Genomic DNA, 24766 nt, shown 5'->3' with positions numbered 1-24766 from the left:
GAGCAATGGCAATTAAGCTCAGACATACCTATGAGGTCTACACGAAAAATAAGCTTTGACATTTGCAAGCATCAAAACCACTCACTATAAAGAAAAACTATCTCAAATCCAAAGGAAAGGTTTAGTGAACAAAACCATGTAACTTACTTTTGGAGACAAGACTGTCCTCGTATCTACATTCACAGCGTTTGCCCCACTTCAGCAAGGAGGGGTTTTCTTCAGCACAACCATATCCAGGAGCTCCTTTCTCAACTTAAGACCAAGGATAAATAGTGTAATAATTTCTTAGCATTTTTATTGTGGAAGTTTCTTGATCATAGAGATTCCCTACATTAATTGGAAGATAGGCCTTTCTTGAATGTTATAATATAAACCATTCTTCCAACCATCCCATAAAGATTCTTGTTCACAGGTAACTTCCTGGAATGCTGGGAATTGTAGTTCTGGGAAATAACAAAGCCTCATGGAAAAGTATGGTGGCCTATAGATTTGTCTTTATAAACCTCAGCAACATGTAGCTCGAGCCCATTCTCAAGTAAGGAATTGTCCATAACCAATGTCCATCCTGTTTTACATGTACTTTATGCTCATTGTAACAAGTAAGATCTTAATGCACACTATCAAACCTTTAAAAAAAAAAAACAAGCACTGACAAAAATGTATTCGTATACTTTTATGCAAAAATGCTTAAAATTTGTACATTTATCTTTGTTTTTTTAAAATAAAGTGGTTAAAATTAAAAAAAAAAAGATTTTTGTTCAGTTTTTCCCAAGAGGAATGGCATTTTGAAGACTCCTGAAATGAGTTAAAGTCTTGGGAAATAAGAATATTTCACAGAATTTCAGTTGTCACCCAAGACAGGTCTTAATCTCCAACCAATTTCATTTCTTAGGGGATTGCCCAACTTGCTAATACTGACGGTGTCATGACAACTCTGTCTCAGAATCAAGTAGTAAACAGCAGTTGTGATGTTTACGTTCAGCAGTTTTCTTAAGATCCACAAAGGCCTTCCATCCTATGGCCATGCATGAGAATGGAGGCTCTGTGGATAGGTCTGATCTCAGTCATTAAAAGTAGAGCAGAAGCCAAAATCCAGGACTGAGTTCCCACCTTAGCTGTCTCTGTTTTCAATTCTCTGCTTTGAGATGTCACATCCTACACCATGAACATATGTAAAAATGTCACCACCCTGCACAGGCTCTGGCCTTAAAATCCAAGAAGCTCTCCCTTTAGACATGCATGAGCCTCACTAGACCTAACAGAGTCAGGGTCTTTTATTGCATCAGATGCTCTGGTTCTTCTGGCTTCTCAGTAACGTAACCCTCTGTATACTCTGGCCTCATATGCTGGGAATTGAGGCAAAGACCCTTGATAAGTAAATTCAATAATCATTACTTTGTTGTTTTAGGAAGTAGCGTGACAGAAGCATTATCCTGTTCCTTTGTCTTCCCCAAGGAAGCAAATTTGGGGTTGAAAGTTTTAATCACTGAATTGGACACAAGTCAAGTTGAAAAGGCCTTAAGGATATGCAGGGGAAATATCATCAAATGCCATGTATAAAAGAAGAATCTAATTTCTAAGCACAGATTTTTTTTCAAAGAGTTATGAATGTCACAGTTGTGCTATGCAGGAATAGTTTGCAGTCTTGTGGTCAGGCCTACTCAGCTTCTCCGTACCTCCCATCTGAAGCCAGCCTTCACCGCCAGAAGAACCCCAGCACCACTTGAGAACTCTTGAAAAACACTGATTTTTGTTTCTATGTTTTTTTGTTTGTGCATGCATAACTTACTAATAAATATTTTTACCATAGTATCTTATTAAATTTTATTTTTATGTATGGATAGTTTGCATGCATACAAATCTTTGCCCCACTTGGGTATCTAGCCCTATAGATCCCAGATAGGGACACCGAGTCCCCTAGAACTGCATTTACCAATGGATGTGAAACACCAGGTGAATGCTGGGAATCAAACCCAGGTATTCTGGTACAGAATCCACTGCTCCTAACTACTGAGCCATTTCTTCACCCCAGTAGTAACTGCTTTTAATCACTGCTGATCGCCACCTACATTGGTCTAAATATGTACATTTTGTTGTCTCTGTATCTAAATTTTCTTTATTTTCTAAAATATAACCACCTCTATTTTATATATAGCAACACAATTTATATATTAAATAACATTATATAATAGCGTGATTTGACACAGTTTCAAACAGAAGAATAAAGGAGCACCATTTAGATTACAGCTATACCCTCAGCACTAATTTTTAAATAGTAACTCTTTCCCAATGGATCAAGGCAGCACAGCACATTCAGTGACTAGTTAGGTCTAAGTCTTATTGCCATGGTGAGTGGAATTGAAGAGAAAGCCCTGTCTCCTGAAGCCACCAACAGTCTCATGTCTGTTTTTTATTCCTCTCTAGTACTGATTTTCTTCTGACATTTACTTATGGGAAAGTCTATGAATGTCCTGCTTGCAGTACCTGGTACAGTCTGTTATCTGAAAATAAGCTCCCCAACATTGAGCAAAACAAACATCTCCAAAACAGAATGACCTTAAAGTTTATATAACAGGAACCTCCGTTGTCCATCTGGCGGTTCATATTCTCTGTGCCCTGTTTCCTAAGTGAAACACGTCCTACTTCCACAGCAAGAGCTATGACTCCATTCTAAATCCGGTGACACTAAGTAAAAGATGCGGAGACCCTAGATACAGTCTAAGGGCAGAAAGAACAGACATCATTTGATTCTTTCTTCATAGAAACCGGGTCAAATAAATCAGATTCCTTTGTTTGTTTGTTTCAACTGTGGCCAAGACTCAATGTTCCCATAAAAATCATAAACCTAACACATTCCAAGACACAGGTGTAAAAATGTCATCTTGTGAGTTCCACCCTGCAATCAATGTGGGCAAAATCCTCTCCACTCACTGGGATGCACTGGCTGTGTGAAGTAAGAAAGCTCTTTGGGATGGAAATGCTGAGTCACTCTGAGAGCTTTCTCACATTCTCACTCCTCCTAAGATGAAAGGGCACATGGAGTTAGAAAGGAAAGGAAAAATGAAAAAGACTCTGTGGCCTGCTAGCTCTGACCGCCAAACCTCAGCCACTCTTAAAGCTGCTTGTCCATTGTTTCACTAGAAGCTGGTGGGTAGTAGAGCTCATTACGGTCTCCTAGTTTAGCCAGGGCTACTGGACAAGCCTGTGTGGACCGGGTGATCTCAGTCACTGTGGAGCTCCTGAGGTCCGCTGCCGGCTCCTAGTTGGCCCTGAACTGGACAGTATTGAAAAGATGGTTTGTCTTAATCTTGCATTTACTTTTATTATCCTAGGGATCGGCATTTCCAGTTTGGTAGAATGAAACCAAACACCATTCTCAGTTACCATTGGAATATGTTGCTGAAATTCTGATTTGTGCACGGGTACCACTTAGTTCTTTTTTGTTTGTACAGAAATCTGTGTCTTTAGGAGTCACTGCAGCCATTGCAGAGATGCCTGATTTCTGCCCCGGCTGAAGTCCTTCCTCCACGCTTGCTCACTTACTATGGTCATTTACAGCGGATTTCTAAAGGGTTCCGAACAGGGATAATCTTTCTGTTGACGTGGAAAGGAACATTTCTCTTGTGAAGTCCTACAACCGTTTTGATTCCGCAGCCCATATGCTGTGCTGATTTAAATCTTGTCTTCCTATAAATTTAGACTCCTTAAACGCCCAAGAAATTTAGTTACTGCATGGGGAGGAAGGAAAAAAAATCTCCAAAGAGCTACCATTCTTCCTGAGTTCAGATAGCCATAAATCCAGAGTGCAAATCAGTCTGAGATTGTAGCCAGTCTTCACCACCAAAGGGTATCACATGCTAACTATTCAAAAAGCACTGTGCCATTAACCACCTGTGAAAATAAGTGTGACGTTTATGAAAACATGTTACTTGTGACACGTCAGCAGCAAGCTGTCAATCAGTGTCTGGAATTGTGGGGTGTCTTATTTCTCTCTTGGCTGCTGAATGAAGTCACAGAAACAGTTGCTACTTCCCATTCCCCAAATAAGCAAGTGCAGAGGCACTCACAGCTTTTCTTGAATCGGTTTCTGTCACTGTGTGCATGTTGTCTTTCACAGAACGTCTATGCTGGGGTCTAGGCTGTTCAGCATGACCTTACAGAGTGAGCCTCCTGTAGAAATGATAGCTCCAGGAGTTTGGGATGGGAGCCAGCCTACCCCACTGACCCTGCAGGTAAGTGTCAAGCTACAAGTTTAAAGCACACACAGCAAATGAGGGTTGTTGAGCAGTGTGCTGGTCGGTTATAGAAACACTTCCTTCCAGGCTCACGCAGTTATACATGTTCACTTCCTCCAGTTCAGATCTGGTTGTCTTCTCTATCTTTTTATACCCAGCAGTCTCCATGCGATTCTTCCTATCCGAGTATGTAATAGCTGTTCAATTTGTCTTCATCATCCTGAATGATAACAGAGAAGTCTTGCTCTCAACACCTGTCTTAAATGTATCTATCCTTCCTATTCTCTAAAAAAAAAAAAAAAAAAAAAAAAAAAAAAAATGTTGTTCTATATCACTGCCTTAGTACCTTACAGCTGCTTTTGCATTGTTACGTGTCATTAAAATCTCTTCCATTTCACTTGTCTTAAATGACTGGGTCGTTTTGTCCTAAAACATCTGTACACTGTGTGACTTATGGTGGTGATGACAAAGTGCCCAACCACGCCAGGCTTTAGCTCACACTGCCAGCAGGACCTCATTTGCTCATGGCTGCAGTGCCTTGTATTGGCTAGAAACCAGCAACACGGATATGCTGCTATGTAGAGATGCAGGGCTGTAGATTTTCCTCATCCACAAAGAAAACCCAGCACATCTGGAACACAGTTTCTCCACCTTAGCAGCAGTTTGGACTGGGCCCTTCTTTGTGGTCCTCTCCCTGTGCAAAGGGTGAGCAACAGTATCACTGACTTCTGCTCTTCTCCAATCCTGACCATCAAAAATGTCTACTCTGTCCACAAGATTGCCTTCCACTGAGCATCATGTTGGAGATGACGCTCAGAGCTCCAGGTCACAGGTATGAGGTGGGAGGTTTAAGGAGTGGGGTTTAGAAATATTCACAAAAACATGTTGAAGTTGGAGAAGAACAAATTCTACAAAAAAAAAAAAAAAAAAAAAAAAAAAAAAAAAAAAAAAAAAAAAAAAAAACCAATGTGGCTGCACGTTAGGGCGGAACCGACTGAGCAGCACTTTTAGCAGCTGCTTGATGACAAGAAAGAGGTCAGTCAGTGCAGATCTTAGTGCGTCTGGCCTAGGTGACAACTGGTGGTATGTGCCATGCTCAGTTTCTGTAGAAATGAACACACAACTGGACACACTGAGACGTTTCAACCTGATAAGAAAACCCACCAGAAACACAACACACATTCTCATGCTAAGAGTAGGAATTACCACTTTCAAGTGCTCATCATTCTGATAGAGTAAATTGCTTGTTATTAAAGAACCAATATTGATAACTGTAAAGGTCCTAATTTAAGAAGCCCAAGCACCATGCCAAGCTTTCTTTATATGCTCCAGTAAGAAACTGATTCAAGACTGAATTTCAGGGGCTCTTTCTAAAAATGCTCGCATGGGGATGGGCATCCCTACACAGAACTCGTGTGAACAAATGGCTCCTTGGTGGCATAAACTTGCAAATCCAAACACTGGGGCAGTGAAAAAGTGGGCTCTTGGGACTAAATATCCAATCTGTGTAGCCAAATTAGTGGGTTCTGGGGAAGTGGCAGGTCTACTCTCAAAATAACGGGTGGGCGGCACCTGAAAATCAATACACACAGCTGTCTTCAAGCCTCCCATGCCGGACCCCACATTCACAAGGTCGGGAGATAGTAAGGAATTTGCAAGCAAGTCCTGGACCTAGAGTTATGTCAGAAAATAAGTATTGGTTTGAGGGAGAGACGTCAGGCTAGGTGGGGGGGGATAAGAAATGCAGACTGTAGTCTCTCAGCTCTCTAACAGGAACTGGTAAGACACTGAACACGTCTTAGGTTTCTTAGTTTTGCCTCTGTGCACTCAAAGAAAATCTGCTGTAGACAGGTCTTTGTTCTGATAGTCTGTTCAGTGTGAATGGTAAATGTCGGAGTGCAGCCATGAAGTGGAGGCGGGGCTGTGATGAGTCACAGAACAATGTTTCTTCAGGCAAATAACTGCTCCCAATCCCAAAACTGCTGAGGTGAGGAGAAGCAGCGGACGAAGGGAACTGGGTACAAGCTCAGAAAGGAAGTGGATAAGCAGATTGTTGCTCACCTTTTCCTGGGTCCCCTGCTTGCTCTTGAATGTGAACCATTTTACCCCATCAGGGCGTGTGCATGTGTGCGGGAGCATGTGTGTGCATGCACATGTAATGGGCAGAGGTCAACTTTGGACATTGTTTCTTGCTTTCCTGTACCTATCCAGGTGGACTACGCTGGCTGACTATCAAGCCCTTAGATCTTGTCTCACCAGCCCAGCCAGCCATCGCACAGCACATGCTGAGAGAAAGCTTGCTTGTCTGCCTAAGACTAACCCCATGAGTTTAGTGTGACAATCTGTAGTTCTACCCATTTTCCTGAGAAGGATGTTGTACTTATACTTCGGTGTGCACTGCACCTATTACAGTGGCTAAGATGGAAAACCTTCACGGTACTAACAATTGTGTTCCCATCCACAGATCCTTCCAGCTCCGGGCCATTTCCTTCAGACTGACAAAAAAGTCTGCTAGTTCATCAGCTACTGTTTCTTGTATTGTTTTTAATTTTAGTTTGTAGAGAATTGTATGCATGAGTTCTGTATTGACATAGTTTCCAGCCCTCCTTCTCACCCTCCAACTCTTACCATGTCCCCAAATTAATGCTCTCCTTTACTTTTATTGCCCAAAACACACTTGCATGTGTACACATGCGCACGTGTGCACACACACACACACACACACAGAGAGAGAGAGAGAGAGACAGACAGACAGACATTTAGTGTTACTTGCATGTCCATGTTCCTGGGATTCAGGAGTCATCCCTGCTGCCTAGCAACCTCTGGCCACATAAAAAGTAATGTGACCGGAGGGGTTGGGGGAGGACTGTATATGAATCACCACAATCAAGGCCTCAAGATTCTTCTTGATAATACTAACATTACTTTGTCTTAGATTGTCTCGTTTGTTTTATAGTGTTGAAGCAATTATTGACAAAGGAGAACAAAGCTTATATCAAAATAATGATTACAATAAATATTATGAATTAAATAGAATGAAAATGACCTACTTTTTTTCCACATAAATAATGAAAAAAAAAACTAAAAAGATTAAACTGCATGTCAAGCTGTAGCTCACATAGTCTAGAATGTCCCTGTATTTTCTCCATGGTACCAACAAAACAGTTCAGCAGAGCACAAGAAATTCTGTGGATTTATTAACTTTAGGATGAAAAGAATGTATTAGCCTTAAGAAAGAACTATGAAACCCAAACCGCCCTGCTGGCTCTACAGCTCAGAAGCATCCAGTAGCCCCCACCACTGCTAACCATTGCTTTATTTGTGAAAATCAGATTATCATAAAAGCAAGTTTAATTAAAAGCAGATGGAACCAGGGTAAAAGGGGGACTGGATCCCTCTCCTGTCTATAGCTGGGACATACAGAGAAAAGGTAAAAACACTGTTTGATTACACAATGCACATGGCCAACCTGGCTCATAAGGAGTAGAGATTTGTGAACATGAAGACATTAGAGTCATAAACCCCCCCCCCCCAATCATGAAAAGTAGACACCCAAGCAGTAAGCGAAGAAAGAATGTGATTTTAAAATACAACAGAGGAAAAATACATTCAGCTTCATGAAAAGTTCATAGACAGATTGCCTTTTGACAATATGTACTAAAATATTGGACACCACTTTCATTTGAATGCCAAATCCAAGCTCCCATGAGTCTTTTTAAAAGCGTGTCAACCATTAGAAAAGCACAACAAAATAGAAATTATTATCTTCTCTTGTCTCTGCAAATCTAACGTAACCATTATTAAATTGTGAATGTACTTGCATACACATTTAGTACATGGGAAATCACGTCTTTGTTTCAGATAGACTTTCTAGCTGCCGGGTTGGAGTATGTGAAACCTGAGTCGAAAGAAACCAGAACTGACCGTGAAGAGCCTCCAAGAGAATGTTTAAAGCACATCGCCAGACTGTCCCAGAAGCAGTCTCCCTTGCTGTGAGTGACCCAGGCCTGGGATTAACCCTCTTGATCTGCTCTAGGCAGCCATGGCTTCTGAGAGCACAGGGGCATTTCCCGAGGCCGTGGATGCTGGACCATCAGTGAATGTTTACAAACCAAAGAAGTGACTTTACCACATTCACACAGACTTTTCATAGGTCTCAGCAACTTTAACTTTAGATGAAGGAACAGTACGAAGTTGGGGGATGATTCAGTTCTGAGCTCTAAAGGCAGCGAGTGATTAGCTGTCACCAGTCTCAGCGGGAGAACGCACAGCCATCACTTTAGATTCTTGGAAGCTGTTTCAGTAAGCAAGGGAAATTGAATTTTAGTTATTACGGCAGATATTTAAAACAAGGGAAATATATCATTTCGAATAAATGCTAAGTCTGTTAGTAAAAAATTTTTATATTGGTCAAACAGTAGTTCTCTAAATATGACGGAAATGAGTTGGTTGGGACGACAAGAGAATCCGTGGCATTTATGCTAGCTCTCTCCTACTGCCTGTGCCTCAGCTCTGCTCATTCATAATCAGACAGAGTTCGGGAGGTAGACACATGTGTTGATCAGTATGCACAAACATGGCAGGGACCACACGAGGATGATGTGTATAACAAGAGGCACTGTGTCCTAAGAAAAGGGCATCACCTAAAAAGAGGAGTTTTACGTTTTGTGTGGTCCTTTGAAATGCATGTTTAGGAACGGGCTAAAGAATCAGTAAAATCCTATCCAGCAAACAGGGAGGAAGCTCTGTGGTTTTCTCTTGGGCGGGAGCTGTGGCTGGAATGGAGACATGAGAGGACATGTGACAGACAGTGGAGAGGAGGATTTCATGGGGCGAGATGGTCCAGCCAGGTCCCTTGTGACACTTGACATTTGAGTGACAATTTCAGTGGATAACACTATTCAGAATGTATAGTTATGTAAAGACTTTAGAAAAAAGCAACTCAGAAAAGTAAATATCCAACAGAGTCCCCGGGCTGTGAGAGGGACTACCTCTTATTGGAAGTCCGTGAGGGAATGTTGTCACTAGTTTGAAGAGAATGAAACCAACAGTCCTATGATCTCAAACCGGAGAGCAGGGCTTCACACCTACCATGGCTGTACCATGGTTGTTCACATTTGGGCTCAACCACACTGAAGCCTCTTCCAGCCTCCACGGAGTCTGATCTGTGTTCCCGTGTGTACATGGGGAAACATATCCCTGGCTGCATTCTCCAAAGGGAATGACTGACGGCCCTGCTATCACACAGTGCTAACTAGTCCTCACTGGTAGCTGGTCTACAGTTGGGGTGTGTAGAGAGCCCCTCCTCCATCTATGTTGAGAATTTGGCTAGCTCAACCTCGTGTGGGTCTCATGCAGTAATCATGGAGGCTCTGAGTTCAGGAAAGAAATAGCCCTGTGATATCCAGAGAGCAGCACCTCACAGCTTGGCACTCCAGGCTCCTTTTCTCCTAAGTTCGCTGAGTTGAGGTGGCAGGGCCAGTTGATTAAAGACATCTGTGTGCCAGAGAACTCACAACTGCACTTACCTCTAGCTCCAGGAAATCCAACACCCTCTTCTGGCTTCCGGGGTATACACACAAACACACACGCACATACACACACACACACATGCACACACACACATACACACACACCATAGAGTCATGCAGATATACACATAAAAAATCATTAATTTAGAGACTTACATTTTAATAATTAACTTTCCCAATTGAATTCTCCTTGAGGATTCAATTTTGTTTGTGTACATTAAAGAAGCAACATTCCCTTCTGATTCCCTTAAAAATAATTATGTGCAGTAGAGACTGACTCTGAACTGTGGGAACAGATGGACCACTGTCTTCAGTGGGTGGAGTTTCCAAATAGCATTTAGTTTGGTGACTTAAATCACTTAATGTCTTATTCTTTGCTTGGTAAGTTATTCCTTCCTTCAAATTAACCATATGTAATCAGTGTCAGAGAATTCAGACTCCATTGCAAAGGTAACTGTGATATTTGTACAAGCAGAAAGGAAAATAAAAGCTTCATATCAACCAGTAGAATAATTCCCTGTATGTGGAAAGCTAAATATAGAAGAAGAATTTATCTTGAAACCAGTGGATACTCAGCATGTCATGTACCTGGAACCAGATGGTTCCTTGGGATTCACAGATGTGTAACACAAGCAAAATGCACAGGAAGCAACTGTGTCTTCAGACATGAATTCATCTGAGCCTGAAGGATGTTAAAGAGAGAGAATGATGCGTAGTCTGGTTATTTTTCACAGAAAGGGGCAGAGATCAGAGCTTAATGATGATAGGGCAGGCAGAAACTTTAGAACACAATCTTGACAAGGAGGAGAGCTGGATATCTGCACCGGAGCATTAGTTTCTATTTATAACCATGTACTTCCGTGGTCTGCAAGGAGGTGTGAGATGAATGTAGACTTCCGAAGCTGAGCAAAACTGAAGAAAAGAAATTCTACTCATGAAAATATAGGAAGCTCATGAAGCACAGCAGATATTTAATAACTGAACCAAAAAGATGCTTACCAGGTATAGGTTTAACTGCGCAGTATCTAGAAATAGCTGCTAAAACCTGATCTAGTATACTATAAAAAGAAATCTCAAAGGGTTCAGAGTGTTTTTTCTGTAATTAAGCCTCCAACTGAATGCATTGGTTCGTTCAATATTAAATCTATAGGAGGATGCTCTCAGCAGTGGAGAATTCCTAAGAGCCAATGATTGTTAACTAGAAAAATATCTGGGATATTAGCTAGCATGCAATCAGTTTATAAAGAGAAAATTGATTGTCAGATAAATATAGATACAGACTGAATTGGGTTAACAGTGAATTAATAATCTCAGAGCTTTAAAAGGCAAAGAATGAGAACTCTAAAGAGAAACAGAGGCAAATTTCATGCATATCTAATTTTTAAAGTTATTCTGTAGATTTAAATAATAGAAAGAATTATTAAAAAAAGTGGGAAACATCTTTCTTTTGATTTCATGTAGTATACATGTAAAAATGAATAGAAATGCTACAGTGACTTAAAAATAGGCAAACCCACAGAACTCGGAGGAGAATATTCTACCTGTTATAAGGCCAATGCTTGCTTTAATGATGCCAAGATAATTAATGAAATAGAATTTGGTGCAAATGGCTACTCTTACGGTTCAGGAAACAACTAAGAGTGGTAGGGGAGGGTGGATAAGATGAGAATTTGATGCCTGACCTCAACCATGTGAATATACTAAGTTACAATGTTTCTTCTAAATGTGAAGTCTGGAACTAAAAACTTTCTAAAAATGAATGTTAGGATAGAGAAGGACAGAAAGAGATGTAAAGACGCAGGCAGGCAGGCAAAGACAGACTGACACAGACAGACAGGCAGACAGCCAAAGACAGGCAAGCAGTCAGTCAGACAGAAGTTGAGCTAAAGTCGACAACTGTTTATTGAAGGACAGTAATGCACAAATAAATGTGAAAGAAATCCTGGGAAAATATTCTCAAGACATTTATATAAAAGACTGTTGTTTTCAGTAGAGGCAAAAGTATAAATGGGTCTGAATAAGCCAACCAAAAAGGTAGACACAAGACAAGCTGACGCATCATGAAAGATGAAGAACAGATCATAAGGGAAATTGCCTATATGCTAACTTAGTGGACATTTTGAACCAAGATCATGTAATTAGAAAATATAGGGCTGCAAAGACAGAAAAAAATTAATTAATTGTCAAGAACATAGTTCATCTGAAAGCATGATAATTGTCAGGAAAGAGTGTGAAACTTCACAGTCACCTCCAGTAACTGAAATTTGTGTTGCACAAACAGACAAGTGACCAGAACCACACAGAAACTAAATAGGTTTATCTGCAGAGGGAAAAAAATGTAACCATTAAAAAGCCTCCATTTGTATATTCAAGTGACTTTGATTTATAATGCCCCTCAAAAAGGAAATAACTCATGGCCATGAAAAGAAGATTACATAAGGAAATTTTAGTGATTCATACAAGAGAATAATAGCCACTAATTATAAAGAATACACTATCGACACACTCAACAATATGGATAATTTCTAAAGCATTTTTAGTGAAAGTGGCCATAAATAAAGGATTCTATTAATTCAAACTGAAAGAAATCAACACTTTGCTAGCAACATGAAAAAGAAAAATCGTTTCATATATTGACAGGAGTTCATTTGCTAGGTAGCAAATGCATTTGTCAAAATTCATTGAATTGATTCTGTGCATTTCTTATGTAAATAGGGCTTCCAGAGAGTGGCACAGGGGAACGGAATCACTCAGGGTTAAAGGAGGAAGTTAACTGGAGCAACACGTCCCAGGAAAAAACAGTAACAGAAGATTCTAGACAGGCATAAAAGCTATATCGACGTAGCAGTATTTCATCTTATCGGTGATGAGGGCTTGAGGCTCTCCAGTCATTTATATTTCTCATGCTCCTCTTGGAGGTTTTGGCTGATTTAGGACAAGTTGGATTGTATAGTTTGGGAAAGACAAGGCTCAGAAGTGGACACGGACATGGTCATGTAACAGACGCTGTCCTCTGGACAGACTGAATGATTTTACTAGGCTGAGGGCAACATGATGAACTCCCGAGACGTCACCCTCTGTGTTCTGGATTGAGGATTCTGCTTCAGCTGAAGTGTTTAAGAAAGTGCTATCAGGGTTGTCTTCACACCAAAAGGTTGAACTCTGTCACCTAGGGATAAAATGAGATCTTTGCAAAGTTAGTCAGAGACGGATCTTTGCTCTGGGGGAACAGCTCCGGAAGGACATTTCATCCTTAAATTGTGCCTTCTCTTCACAGACCCACTGCTTCTCAGCTGACTTACTATGTAAGAAAAAAGTGGGAAACAAGACTGTTCTCCCCAGACCGAGTCACAAGACTCACACAGACATGTTCTGTCCTGGAGGAGAGAGATAACTTGCTCAGAAAAATGACACGTGAAAAAAAAATAGTAAAGTGGTAATGATAGAGAAAAGTAAATGTGAATTATCTGAAATGAAGGTGGTTTTTGTTTTGTTTTCTGCAAGGAATATACTATCAGATAATAAGCTGATAGACTAGCCTATCAAACTTCTTCATGATAAAGAACCGTTTTTCCAATAGAAACCAACACGCAATTCAGGAAATGGGAAGAAGGTTTTGCATTGGTTTTTACAGCAATACTCAATGCCCTTCCTCCCTGATGCCAACACCCACAATTTCCTTTTTTTTTTTTCAGACTTTCTGAGGAAAAGAGGAGATATTTGTGGTTTTATCGTTTCTACTGCAACAATGAGAACTCCTCCCTCCCCCTGGTCTTGGGCAGTGCCCCTGGTTGGGATGAAGGGACAGTTTCTGAAATGCATGGCATCTTGAGAAGGTGGACGTTTTCACACCCCTTGGAAGCGCTTGGTCTTTTGACTTCCAGGTAAGACTTAACACAGCAAAACAAAATGTATGTTCATATGTGTTAGGGAAATGCAAATCGTGCACATAAATTTCAAAGTTGCTAACCTTTCACTGTATCTTTGCATGAAGATGAAGGCTAATGAATGCCTATATTTTCTTAAGTGGGGAGTCCAGTTTCTCTCACGGAAAAGCAGCTTGGGAAGCTGAGGCCAGAGAATTGCTGTGAAATCTGCGCCAGCCTGGCATGCGCAGTGAGGTCTTACTCTCTGGGAGAGAGTGTGTGCAGGTCAGTCTTAGCCTCCAGATCCCACTGCAGTGTAACACGAGTCAAAGCTCCGTGTGCTCACCTGGCGAAATTCTAGTGGCTTTTAACTGAAGACTTAAAAGAACAGAGAAATTATTCCCATCATCCCCAAACTGACGAATGAATGGAAAGTTGGTTCCAGGTATGACATCGGCAGTTGACAGAGAAGAGGAAAACACCCACTATTTTCTATGTCAACATGGTAATTGTATGAAGATTGTGTACAGAATAAAAGTGGAGAACATAAAGAGAAGTAATCCACTTGAGAAATGAGTAACAGATCTGACAAGCACTTAAAAATACATAAATATCCAATAAATACCGGAGAAGACACTTTGTTTGGTATTATTGGCTACTGAAAAAAAAAAAAAAAAAAAAAACTGCAAAGGAAGTCCAGCAAAGCACATGAGAGGTGTCTTAGTCAGGATTTCTATTCCTGCACAAAACATCATGAAAGGGTTTATTTAGCTCACACTTCCATATTGTTGTTCATCACCAGAGGAAGTCAGGACTGGAACTCAAGCAGGTCAGGAAGCAGGAGCTGATGCAGAGGCCATGGAGGGATGTTACTTACTGGCTTGCTTCCCCTGGCTTGCTCAGCTTGCTTTCTTACAGAACCCAGGTCTACCAGCCCAGGGATGGCTCCACCCACAATGGGCTGAGCCCTCCCCCTTGATCACTAGTTGAGAAAATGCCTTACAGTTGGACCTCACTGAGGCTTTTCCTCAACTGAGGCTCTTTTCTCTGTGATAACTCCAGATTGGGTCAAGTTGACACAAAACCAGCCAGGACAAGGGGTTTATTTCACCAGAACTGACAGGTATCAGAAAGTATAGAGCACTGCAGAGGAGGCAGAGAAACACAAAGGAGGAAGAAAGCACGATCCGGGTTCAGGCACACGGACACCCAGCCTGGTAGTTGTTGAACACTGAGTTCCCATATGATCCAGGAATTCCATTCTTAATTTTATACCCAAAATTATTAAAATAGGAAAAGAAGGAGAAGGAGAAGGGAAGAAAGGAAGGAAGGAAGGAAGGAAGAAAGGAAGGAAGGAAGGAAGAAAGAAAGGAGGAAGGAAGGAAGGAAGGGAGGGAGAAAGGGAGGGAGGAAGGAAGGAAGAGGAGGAGGAGCAGGGGGAGGAGGAGGAGGAGGAGGAGTAGGAAGAAGAAGAAGAAGAAGAAGAAGAAGAAGAAGAAGAAGAAGAAGAAGAAGAAGAAGAAGAAGAAGAGGAAGAAGAGGAAGAAGAGGAAGAAGAGGAAGAAGAGGAAGAAGAGGAAGAAGAAGAATATTCCTACTTGAAACCCACACACAGTTATTGAGAGAATCATAGGTCTTCAAATACACGAAAAGCACAAGCAACCCAGATGTCCACCAATGGATCAAAAAATGGCACTTTGTGCACCATCTTAATCAAAACAATAATATGGACATACGTGACAATGTGGGCAAACTTTGAAAATAATACACTAAGTGAAACATGCCACAGACCAAGGGCCATATGCTATGTGCTCCTGCGTGTATGAAATGGATAGAATAAGCAAATCTATAGGGGCAGTATGTGCATTCATGGTAACCTAATGTCAGGGAAGGTAAGATGAAATTCTTACAATGATTACAAAGAGAGTTGTGTGTGTGTGTGCACACACTCAGTTACTGCTTTATAAAAATAATTTGAGAGGTATAAGATATATTTTGAAAAACACAGGTTTTTGTTTTTGTTTTTGTTTTTGTTTTTGTTTTGGAACAGGAGAATGGCTCAGTGTTTAAACAATCTATCAGCCAAACTTGAGGATCTGAGTTTGAATCCCTGGAAACCATATAAAAGTGATGGAGGAGATATGACTCCAGCAAATTGTCCTCTGACCTCCAGATGCATGAAGGAGTACATGGTCACACATTTATACACACACACACACACACACAGACACACACACACACACACACACACTCACACACACACACACTCACACACACACACACACACACACACACACACACACACACACACATTTAAGAACAAACTGCTTTGAATTTTAACAAAATAAAATGAATGTAGTAGCATGTGCCCTCATCCCAGCACATGGAGACCGAAGCAGGAAGATTGATATGTGTAAAAGTCTATTCTGAAGTATTACCAGACCAGGCTGAACTATATAGAAGACTGCCAAAAAATAGTTTCACCAAAGTAACCATGAAAGTAAGACTACTAACAGATAAATGGTTTCTAAGTTTGATTTTGGGGTACAACCTTCCATGTCTTTACAGCAGGCTGTCTTCATTTAGAGTCACCTCAGTTTAAACTTTATTTTAAATGGTCTTAAATATCAGTGCATTTCAACAGGTGCATGGGATATCGTTCTTAAAAAGATCCTTCTTAAAAAATGTAGCACACCGGGAACAGCAGAGATTCAGGGACACAGGCCAGGTGAGACTGTGCTGCGAGTAGCTAGGGCACAGAGAGGTCTGGGCCTAGTGTGCCCCACTCCCCCTATTGGTTCAGGAGAGCAGGAACTCTGCTTTAGGGACTTGGTTTCCACCCAGAGGGCCCGTGCATGCAGAAACAGCCAGTTGGAATTAACAGACATCTACAGAACATTTTATCCTAAAACAAAAGAATACACCTTCTTCGCAGCACTTCACGGCACCTTCTCCAAAATTGACCATATAATCTGTCACAGAACAAGACTCAATAGATAGAAGAAGATTGAAATACTCCCATGCATCCTATCAGATCACCATGGTCTAAGGCTGGTCTCTAATAACAACAAAGACAACAAAAAGCACATATACACATGGAAAATAAACAATACTCTATTAAAAGATAGCATGGTCAAAGAAGAAATAAGAATTTAATGAAGATGAAAACACAACATAAGCAAACCTATGGGATGCAATGAAAGCAGCACTGAGAGGAAAACTCATAACTCTGAGTGCTTCCAAAAAGAAACTAGAGAGAGAATACACTAGCAACTTGACAGCACAGTTGAAAGCTCTACAACAAAAGGAAGCAAATATACCCAAGAGGAGTAGATAACAAGAAACATTCAAACTCAGAACAGAAATTGACCAAATAGAAACAAAAAGAACCATTCAAAGAATCAATAAAACCAAGAGCTGGTTTTTTGAGAAAATTAACAAGATTGATAAACCCAAGCCAGACTAACTAGAGGGTAAGGAGAGTATCCAAATTAACAAAATCAGAAATAAAAGTGGAGACATAACAACTGACACTGAGGAAATTCAAGAAATCGTCAGATCCTACTACAAAAGCCTATACTCAACAAACCTGGAAAATCTGGAGGAAATGGATGAATTTCTAGACAGATACAAGATACCAAAGTTAAACCAAAACTAGGTAAACCATCTAAATAATCCGATAACAGCTAAAGAAATAGAAGCAGTCATCAAAAGCCTCCCAAACCTAAAAAGGCCAGGTCCAGATGGGTTCAGTGCAGAATTCTATCAGACATTTATTGACAACCAAATACCAAAACTCTTCAAACTATTTCACAAAATAGAGTCAGATGGAACACTACCTAACTCATTTTTTGAGGCCACAATAACCCTCGTTCCTAAACCACACAAAGACTCTACAAGGAAAGAGAACTTCAGACCAATATCACTTAGGAATATTGATGCGAAAATACTCAACAAAATCCTTGCAAACCGAATCCAAGAACACATCGAAATGATCATTCACCATAATCAAGTAGGCTTCATCCCTGGGATGCAGGGATGGTTTAATATACAGAAATCTATCAATGTAATCCACCATATAAACAAACTCAAAAAACCACATGGTCATATCACGAGATGCTGAGAAAGCAGTTGACAAAATTCAGCACCCCTTCATGTTAAAAGTCTTGGAAAAAACAGGAATCCAAGGCCCATACCTAATCATAATAAAAGCAATATACAGCAAACCAATAGCCAACATCAAACTTAATGGTGGGAAACTTGAAGCAAACCCACTAAAATCAGGAACTAGACAAGGATGCTCACTCTCCCCCTACCTATTCAACATAGTACTGGAAGTCCTGGCTGGAGCAATTAGACAGCAAAAGAAAATCAAAGGGATAAAAATTGGAAAGGAAGAAGTAAAAACATCACCGTTTGCAGATGACATGATAGTGTACATAAGTGACCTCAAAAATTCCACCAGAGAACTTCTACAGCTGATAAACAAGTTCAGCAAAGTGGCTGGATATAAAATTAACTCAAAAAAATCAGTAGCCTTCTTCTACTCAAAGGACAAACATGCGGAGAAAGATATTAGGGAAAAGATACCCTTCACAATAGTCACAAACAATATGAAATACCTTGGTGTGACTCTAACTAAGCAAGTGAAGGACCTGTATGACAAGAACTTCAAATCTCTAAAGAAGTAAATTGAGGAAGATCTCAGAAAATGGAAAGATCTCCCATGCTCATGGATTGGAATGATCAACATTGTAAAAATGGACATCTTACCAAAAGCAATCTACAGATTCAATGCAATCCCCATCAAAATTCCAACCCAATTCTTCATAGAGTTGGATAGAGCAATGTGCAATTTCATCTGGAATAACAAAAGACCTAGATTAGTGAAATCTATCCTCAACAACAAGAAAACATCTGCGGGAATCACCATCCCTGACCTCAAGCTATATTACAAGGCAATTGTGTTAAAAACTGCATGGTACTGGTACAGAGACAGGCAGGTGGATCAATGGAATAGATTAGAAGATCCAGAAATTGTAAAAGTAAAAGTAAAAGCCCTCACATATATGGTCACTTGATTTTTGAAAAAGAAGCTGTAAACATTCAATGGAAAAAGGACAGCCTCTTCAACAAATGGTGTTGGTTCAATGGTACTCAGCATGCAGAAGAATGAAAATAGACCCTTTCATATCTCATTGTACAAAGCTCAAGTGCAAGTGGATCAAAGATCTTCACATTAAACCAGGTGCACTGAAACTATTAGAAGAGAAAGTAGGGAAAACCTTAGAACACATAGGCACAGGAGAAAATTTCCTGAACAGAACAACAATGGCTTGTGCTCTAAGGTCAAATATCTACAAATGGGACTTAATGAGATTGCAAAGTTTCTGTAAGGCTAAGTACACTGTCATGAAACAAAACAGCATCCAACAGATTGGGAAAAGATCTTTACCAACCCCACATCTGATAGAGGCCTAATATCCAAGGTATACAAAGAACTCAAGAAGTTAGACACCAGAGAATCAAACAACTGTATTAAAAAATGGGGTACAGAGCTAAACAAAAAGTTCTCAATTGAGGAATATGGAATGGCTCAGAAACATCTAAGGAAGTGCTTGACATCATTAGCCATCAGGGAAATGCAAATCAAAACAACCCTGAGATTCCACTAAAACACTAACCAAAATAGATCAAAAATGGATCAAAAATTCAGATGACAGCAGATGCTGGTGAGGATGCAGAGAAAGAGGAACACTTCTCCACTTCAAACTGGTACGACCACTCTGGAAATTAGTCTGGCGGTTCCTCAGAATATTGGATATAGTCCTACCTGCAGACCCACTTATTCTACTTCTGGGCATATACCCCAGAAACTCTCCAACACACAACAAAGACACATGCACCACAATGGTCATAGCAGCCCTATTTTTAATAGCCAGGATCTAGAAAAACCCAGATGTCCTTCAGCAGATGAATGGATACAAAAATTGCTGTGTGTTTACACAATGGAGTACTACTCAGCTATCAGAAACAATGACTTTATGAAATTCTTAAGAAAATGGATGCATCTAGAGAATATCATCCTGAGTGAGGTAACCCAGTCACAAAAGAATAGACACAATATGCAGTCACTGATAATTGTATACTAACCCCAGAAAGCTCAGAACACCTTAGAAACAACTTACGGAGTACATGTAGTTCAAGAAAAACAAAGGCCAAAAAAAAGAAAAAGAAAGAAAAACCGTTATGCTTAATCTTTACACACCAAGAAAATTTTGACTATTTCCAGGTTACATCTTGTTTTACATGTACTTTATGCTCATTGTAACTAGCAAAAATTTAAGGCATACTATCAAACCTTTAATAAAATCAAGTACTGACAAAAATGTATTCATATACTGTTATGCAAGAAATGCTTTTAAAATTTGTACATTTATCTTTGTTTTATAAAATAAAGTTGTTCAACTAAAAAAAACCAACTAATTATATAGATTACACTCTTTAAAAAATGTAGCAGTTCTGTCTACTGGCCTGTAAACCACAAGAATTTATTAGATTAATTTCTCTATTCTCTGATCCCTAAATATTACGCCTGACCCTTCTCTTCACAAAGAGATCGTGACAGTCTGTTTGAGTCTTCTTTTCAGTGTTCAGGTCAAAGTTTTGAATTTGTGACCTTAAAATCATTGTCTTCCAGAACCCACAATAACTCTAAGAAGTAGACATTGTTATTTTTCTAATTTTACATTCAACAATACTAAGATTCATAGAGATCGTCATCCTATGATTTAATAATTGAGGGACTGAGGAGCATCAGGTGTAGGGACTGTTGTAGACAGAACTTGCCATCAGAACCGCAGTGGTACAACTTTCTCCCTGTGTTACTGATACTTTGTTTGCCATAATAGGATATACCCAGCAAAAAGCAACTGAAGCGAAAGGGGTTCTTTTGGTTTACAGTTTCAGGGAAATAGAATAAATTGTGTTGGAGAAAGCAGGGCCCAAAGGAGCCTGAGGCTCACCTGACAACTAGGGACAGCAGTAGAAGAGAAAGTCGGGATAAGCTACAAAGCCTAAAACCTCTCCACGGAGATATACTTCCTATAACAAGGCTGTGCAGCCTCCCAAACATCAACACCAGCTGACAACCAAGTCATATATGCCCCAGTGGATAAAAGCCTGCACTGCTCTTACAGAAGACCCAACTTTGGTTCCCAGCACATGCATCTAGGGACTCTCTACCACTGCCACCCAAGTTGCATTGGCATCTGAGGCCAACTTTGAGGGTCATATCATATTCAAATCACAATGCTGCTTAAACACTCTGGGCTTCTTTTTTTCCTACTTGTGAACCAAAATGGCTATATTATCACACTCAGATAATTTCCCTTCACTCAGCAGTGTTCCCTAAGACCATGTGACTTAATAGTCAGAGATGAGAGGAACAACTTCCAAAGCAGAGGTCTGCCTATTCAGCTGCACTCTGAGAACCTGGGTGAACTGTGCTGATTGCCGGCTTTCCAGCTCCTTAGCATGCACTAAATAAGGTCACGGTGAAGTTGGCACGTTTCCACTGTGAGCACCCTGTGACTCCCACTCTCGGTTTAACTGAACTGATAAAGAACTTGAGGACAGGCTGTTTCCAGAAATGAACCTTTCCAACAACTCTAAATTCAAAAGCTGACTTTCTTGAGAACAGAGTGTACTGTATTCTGTGAGCTATCAAAGAGACAGGTCTTCTGGGTTCTACTCCTTTTTCTCTCTTCTTTGAAGCATTTGTGGTTTAACCTTTTGATAACTGGTTTGCTCCAGCTTGAGTTTGGGAGGGTTCGTATACTCCTGTTTACTTCATCCTGCTCGAAGACTCTCCAGTTCATTCCTCTGTGTTCTAAACAAGAGATATGCTGGCACTTAATCTACCTAGAACAAGCCACTGAGTGTTCACATTTCCACCACTGAGGGCTGGCAATGTGTCTGCTGAGTATCAGTCCTTCCATTAGAGAAGGGCATAACAGCCAAGACCTGACCTAAGATCAATGGTTCCCGAGAAATGGCTGCAGCTTTCCTGAACCCTGATGCAAAAGCACAAGAATCCAGTGACTAACAGCAAATACGTGACTGAAGCAACGAAAAGTCATTTTCCTGAAAAGATTTATATTTAAGAAGCAACTTGGGAAATTACATCAGGAACTTAAACGAAAGGCAGACAAGGCACCAAATCTTGTTCCCCTCACATGATGTAAAATTACTGTTTTTCAGGAAGAAAAGCAAGATTAAGTAAAGCAAACCATGGCTTACAAAATCAATTCCCTTGTGAGGATGGTACACTAAAATACTTGCACAGATACAGTCACTCGCTTGTTCACTGTATGGATTAATTTATATGACGTTAGTCTTGACTAGCATCATAAGTAGGAAGTATGAAATTCACAGCAGTGAGACAATTAAAACATCTATTAATTAGACACCTAACTAACATGTGGATTGTGGTGTTACCTTTCCAGTTATTATGCAATAATATGTGCTATGTACTTAACCAAAGAGAAGCAACATAAGCCATGGTGACTATTGCTAAGAAAAACACACAGTTTGTAAGGAGAAGCCACCATATGATGTGTTCTGTTATGCTTTAATTAAAGTAAGCAGTAAATTCTAGATGAACCCAAGGAAGGGAAAAGCAAATTATGCCATAGAAAGTAAGGATATGTTCACAGTGAAACTGAATCTTGACTACAAGTTTTGCAAAGTTTTCTTCAAGAACAGCAGCTTGTGTGTGGCTATAGGGTTTTAGATGACAGTGACTAATTTAACATCATAGAATTGTATGGCATACGATCCTGTAAACATTGACCTAAGAAAGATTGTGTGGGGCCTTCCTTATGGTCTAGGTAGGCAATACATTGTTATTATTACATTCCCTGGAATTTTATTGACAGACTTGTATTAAAAAGAATAATTCTAGCAATAACGTGAAGGATACATTTTTTAAAAAGTGGTGGCCACAAGGACACTAACAGGTTGTAAGGTTTAGTCCACTTGCAAAATTATTCTCAGGTTGGTCTTGTTACCAGTAGAGATCCACAGAGTAGACTGAAGAACTATTTCAGAAAAAAAGCCACAAAGAGAAAATAGATAATAAAGAATTCAAGCTTCAACTGAATGTTTGATAAATTTACCATGGACTAACTCGAGCCTTTGAAAGAATAGCAGATTTGTGTAGCATAAGTTGAGGGGTTTTGTTTACAACATGAAAACCTTAACATGTGATCTCTAGGAACTGCCCAGTATGGAGTCACGTACAAAGATCTGAAGTTTTGTAGAGAGAATGAGCCTCACAGAATAACAGCAGACCTAAGGTCTTTAGACATTAATGGACGCCGCAGGAAAAGAAAAGAGAAAGAAACCAGCAAACAGATGTTTGGAAAACAGGGACAGAGCAGCTTTGTAAGAGCAGCACAAAGTGAGAAAGACCAAGGGACAGGGAAAGAGGATCTGAGTGCTCTGAGAGAAGCTAGGAAGAGCCTTAGAGAAATATTAAATGCTATTAGACCTTAACTAGAGCAATGGAGTTAGAACTGCCACTGAGCAGAGTATGAAAAACTCTTGCTTTTCTTTTATTTTAATTGGATATTTTCTTTACTTATATTTCAAATTTTATTCTCTTTCTCAGTCTTCCCTCCAGGACTCCCCCATTTTGCCCCTTTCCCCATCTTCTAAGAGAGTATTTCCCCACCCACCCACCAACTCGCTCCAGCTTCAACACCCTGGCATTTCCCTACACAGGGGCATAGAGCCTTCACAGGACCAAGGGCCTGTCCTTTCTTGATGCTGATAACTCTATCCTCTTCTACATATGTGGCTGGAGCCATGCGTCCCTCCATGTGTGCTCTTTGGTTGGTGGTTTACTCTCTGGGAGCTCTGGGGGTCTGGTTGGTTGATATTGTTCTTCTTCCTATGGGATTGCAAACCCCTTCAGCTCCTTCAGTCCTTTTTCTAACTCCTCCATTTGCCCTGTGACTCTTTGTTGCAATTACTCATTATAGAAATATTAAATGGAGGTGGTCAGTAAGTTCAACTTATGATTTTGTGGTGAGAATGTTTAAAATCGATCCCTTTTGCATGGTGACAATGTAGTTAGCTAATTCTCAACTCTCGATGTGAGTCTATAGATGATCCATTAGACAGTATCTATGTACAGTCTTCTTGTCTTCTTGGCTCGGGGATTCATTATCCCTGCTTCTGGTTCATGGCTGGTCTGGTGCTCAAGTCCATTTAGATTATTACAGAGCTTACTACTGGGGTTTGTCACTTTTCGGTTGATAGACTAAGATACCATCACAACAAGCAACTTAAGGAAGAAAATGTTTATCTTAGTTCTAGGGGGATCCTTAGAGTCCATCATAGCCAGGGAGAGATGAAGTGGTGGGTGGAACAGGAAGCTGCCTGATCACATTTTCATCCACACCTATAAAACAGAGAGAGCAAGAGGAAGTGTGAAGATATGAGCGTTCAAAGCCTTCCCCCACAATAATGTGCCTCCCCCAGCAAGGTTCCCCTTAAAAGGTTCCATAACCTTCTCAGACAGTTCCAACTACTGAGGACCAAGTCCATGGGGGACATTTCTCATTCAAATTGCCACGCCATTCTTATGTCATTTAGAATATAATGAATAAGTAACAGATCCAAGCTAGTCACTTGATTTTATATGTGGACATGGTTGTTTCTAGTACAAAGATCAAAAGGCCTTCCTGAAAAAATGGTAACCCTGCCACTCTTGGCCTCTGAGTTTTGGGTCCTGCTTGCCATGTTGACAGATGTTCTTGGGAAAACGTCTTAAGCTCTGAGACCCAGCATCTTCTATTATATCATGGGGAGATTGCACTTGCTTTTCAAATCTTCGTGGTTTCTGATATTCTGTAAGCACACCAAGCTCCTTGAAAGAGCAGGCGTTTATTTAGTATGTAGAGGAGCTCAATCACTATAAGAATCCTCCTTCATCATTTTTCCTGGAATAATAAAACAAACCTGTCAGATCCGGTTGCTTTCCTATCAGAAACACAGCACCGATATTCATATTGGCATTTTTCTTCCGAGCTGATATTGAACGTGTCATCAGACTCAAAACCTCCTG

The 24766-nt window shown here is 40.3% G+C and overlaps 1 protein-coding gene across 1 annotated transcript in view; it reads left to right on the top strand.

Annotated features, from left to right (window-relative positions):
* PIK3C2G (phosphatidylinositol-4-phosphate 3-kinase catalytic subunit type 2 gamma) overlaps positions 1-24766 on the top strand; it is a gene marked incomplete at both ends in the record, with an annotated part of 303735 nt that overhangs the window by 76620 nt on the left and 202349 nt on the right. The window contains 3 exons of the mRNA XM_080913719.1: positions 4118-4232; positions 8097-8227; positions 13462-13650. Of these exons, the coding sequence (XP_080769845.1) occupies positions 4118-4232; positions 8097-8227; positions 13462-13650 (435 nt within the window). The remainder of the gene's footprint in view (positions 1-4117; positions 4233-8096; positions 8228-13461; positions 13651-24766) is intronic.

The sequence above is a fragment of the Micromys minutus genome (assembly GCF_963924665.1).
Source record: "Micromys minutus genome assembly, chromosome: 3".
NCBI lineage: Eukaryota > Metazoa > Chordata > Mammalia > Rodentia > Muridae > Micromys > Micromys minutus.
Note: the sequence above shows the minus strand (reverse complement) of the source record. Positions and strands in the feature narration are given on the sequence as shown.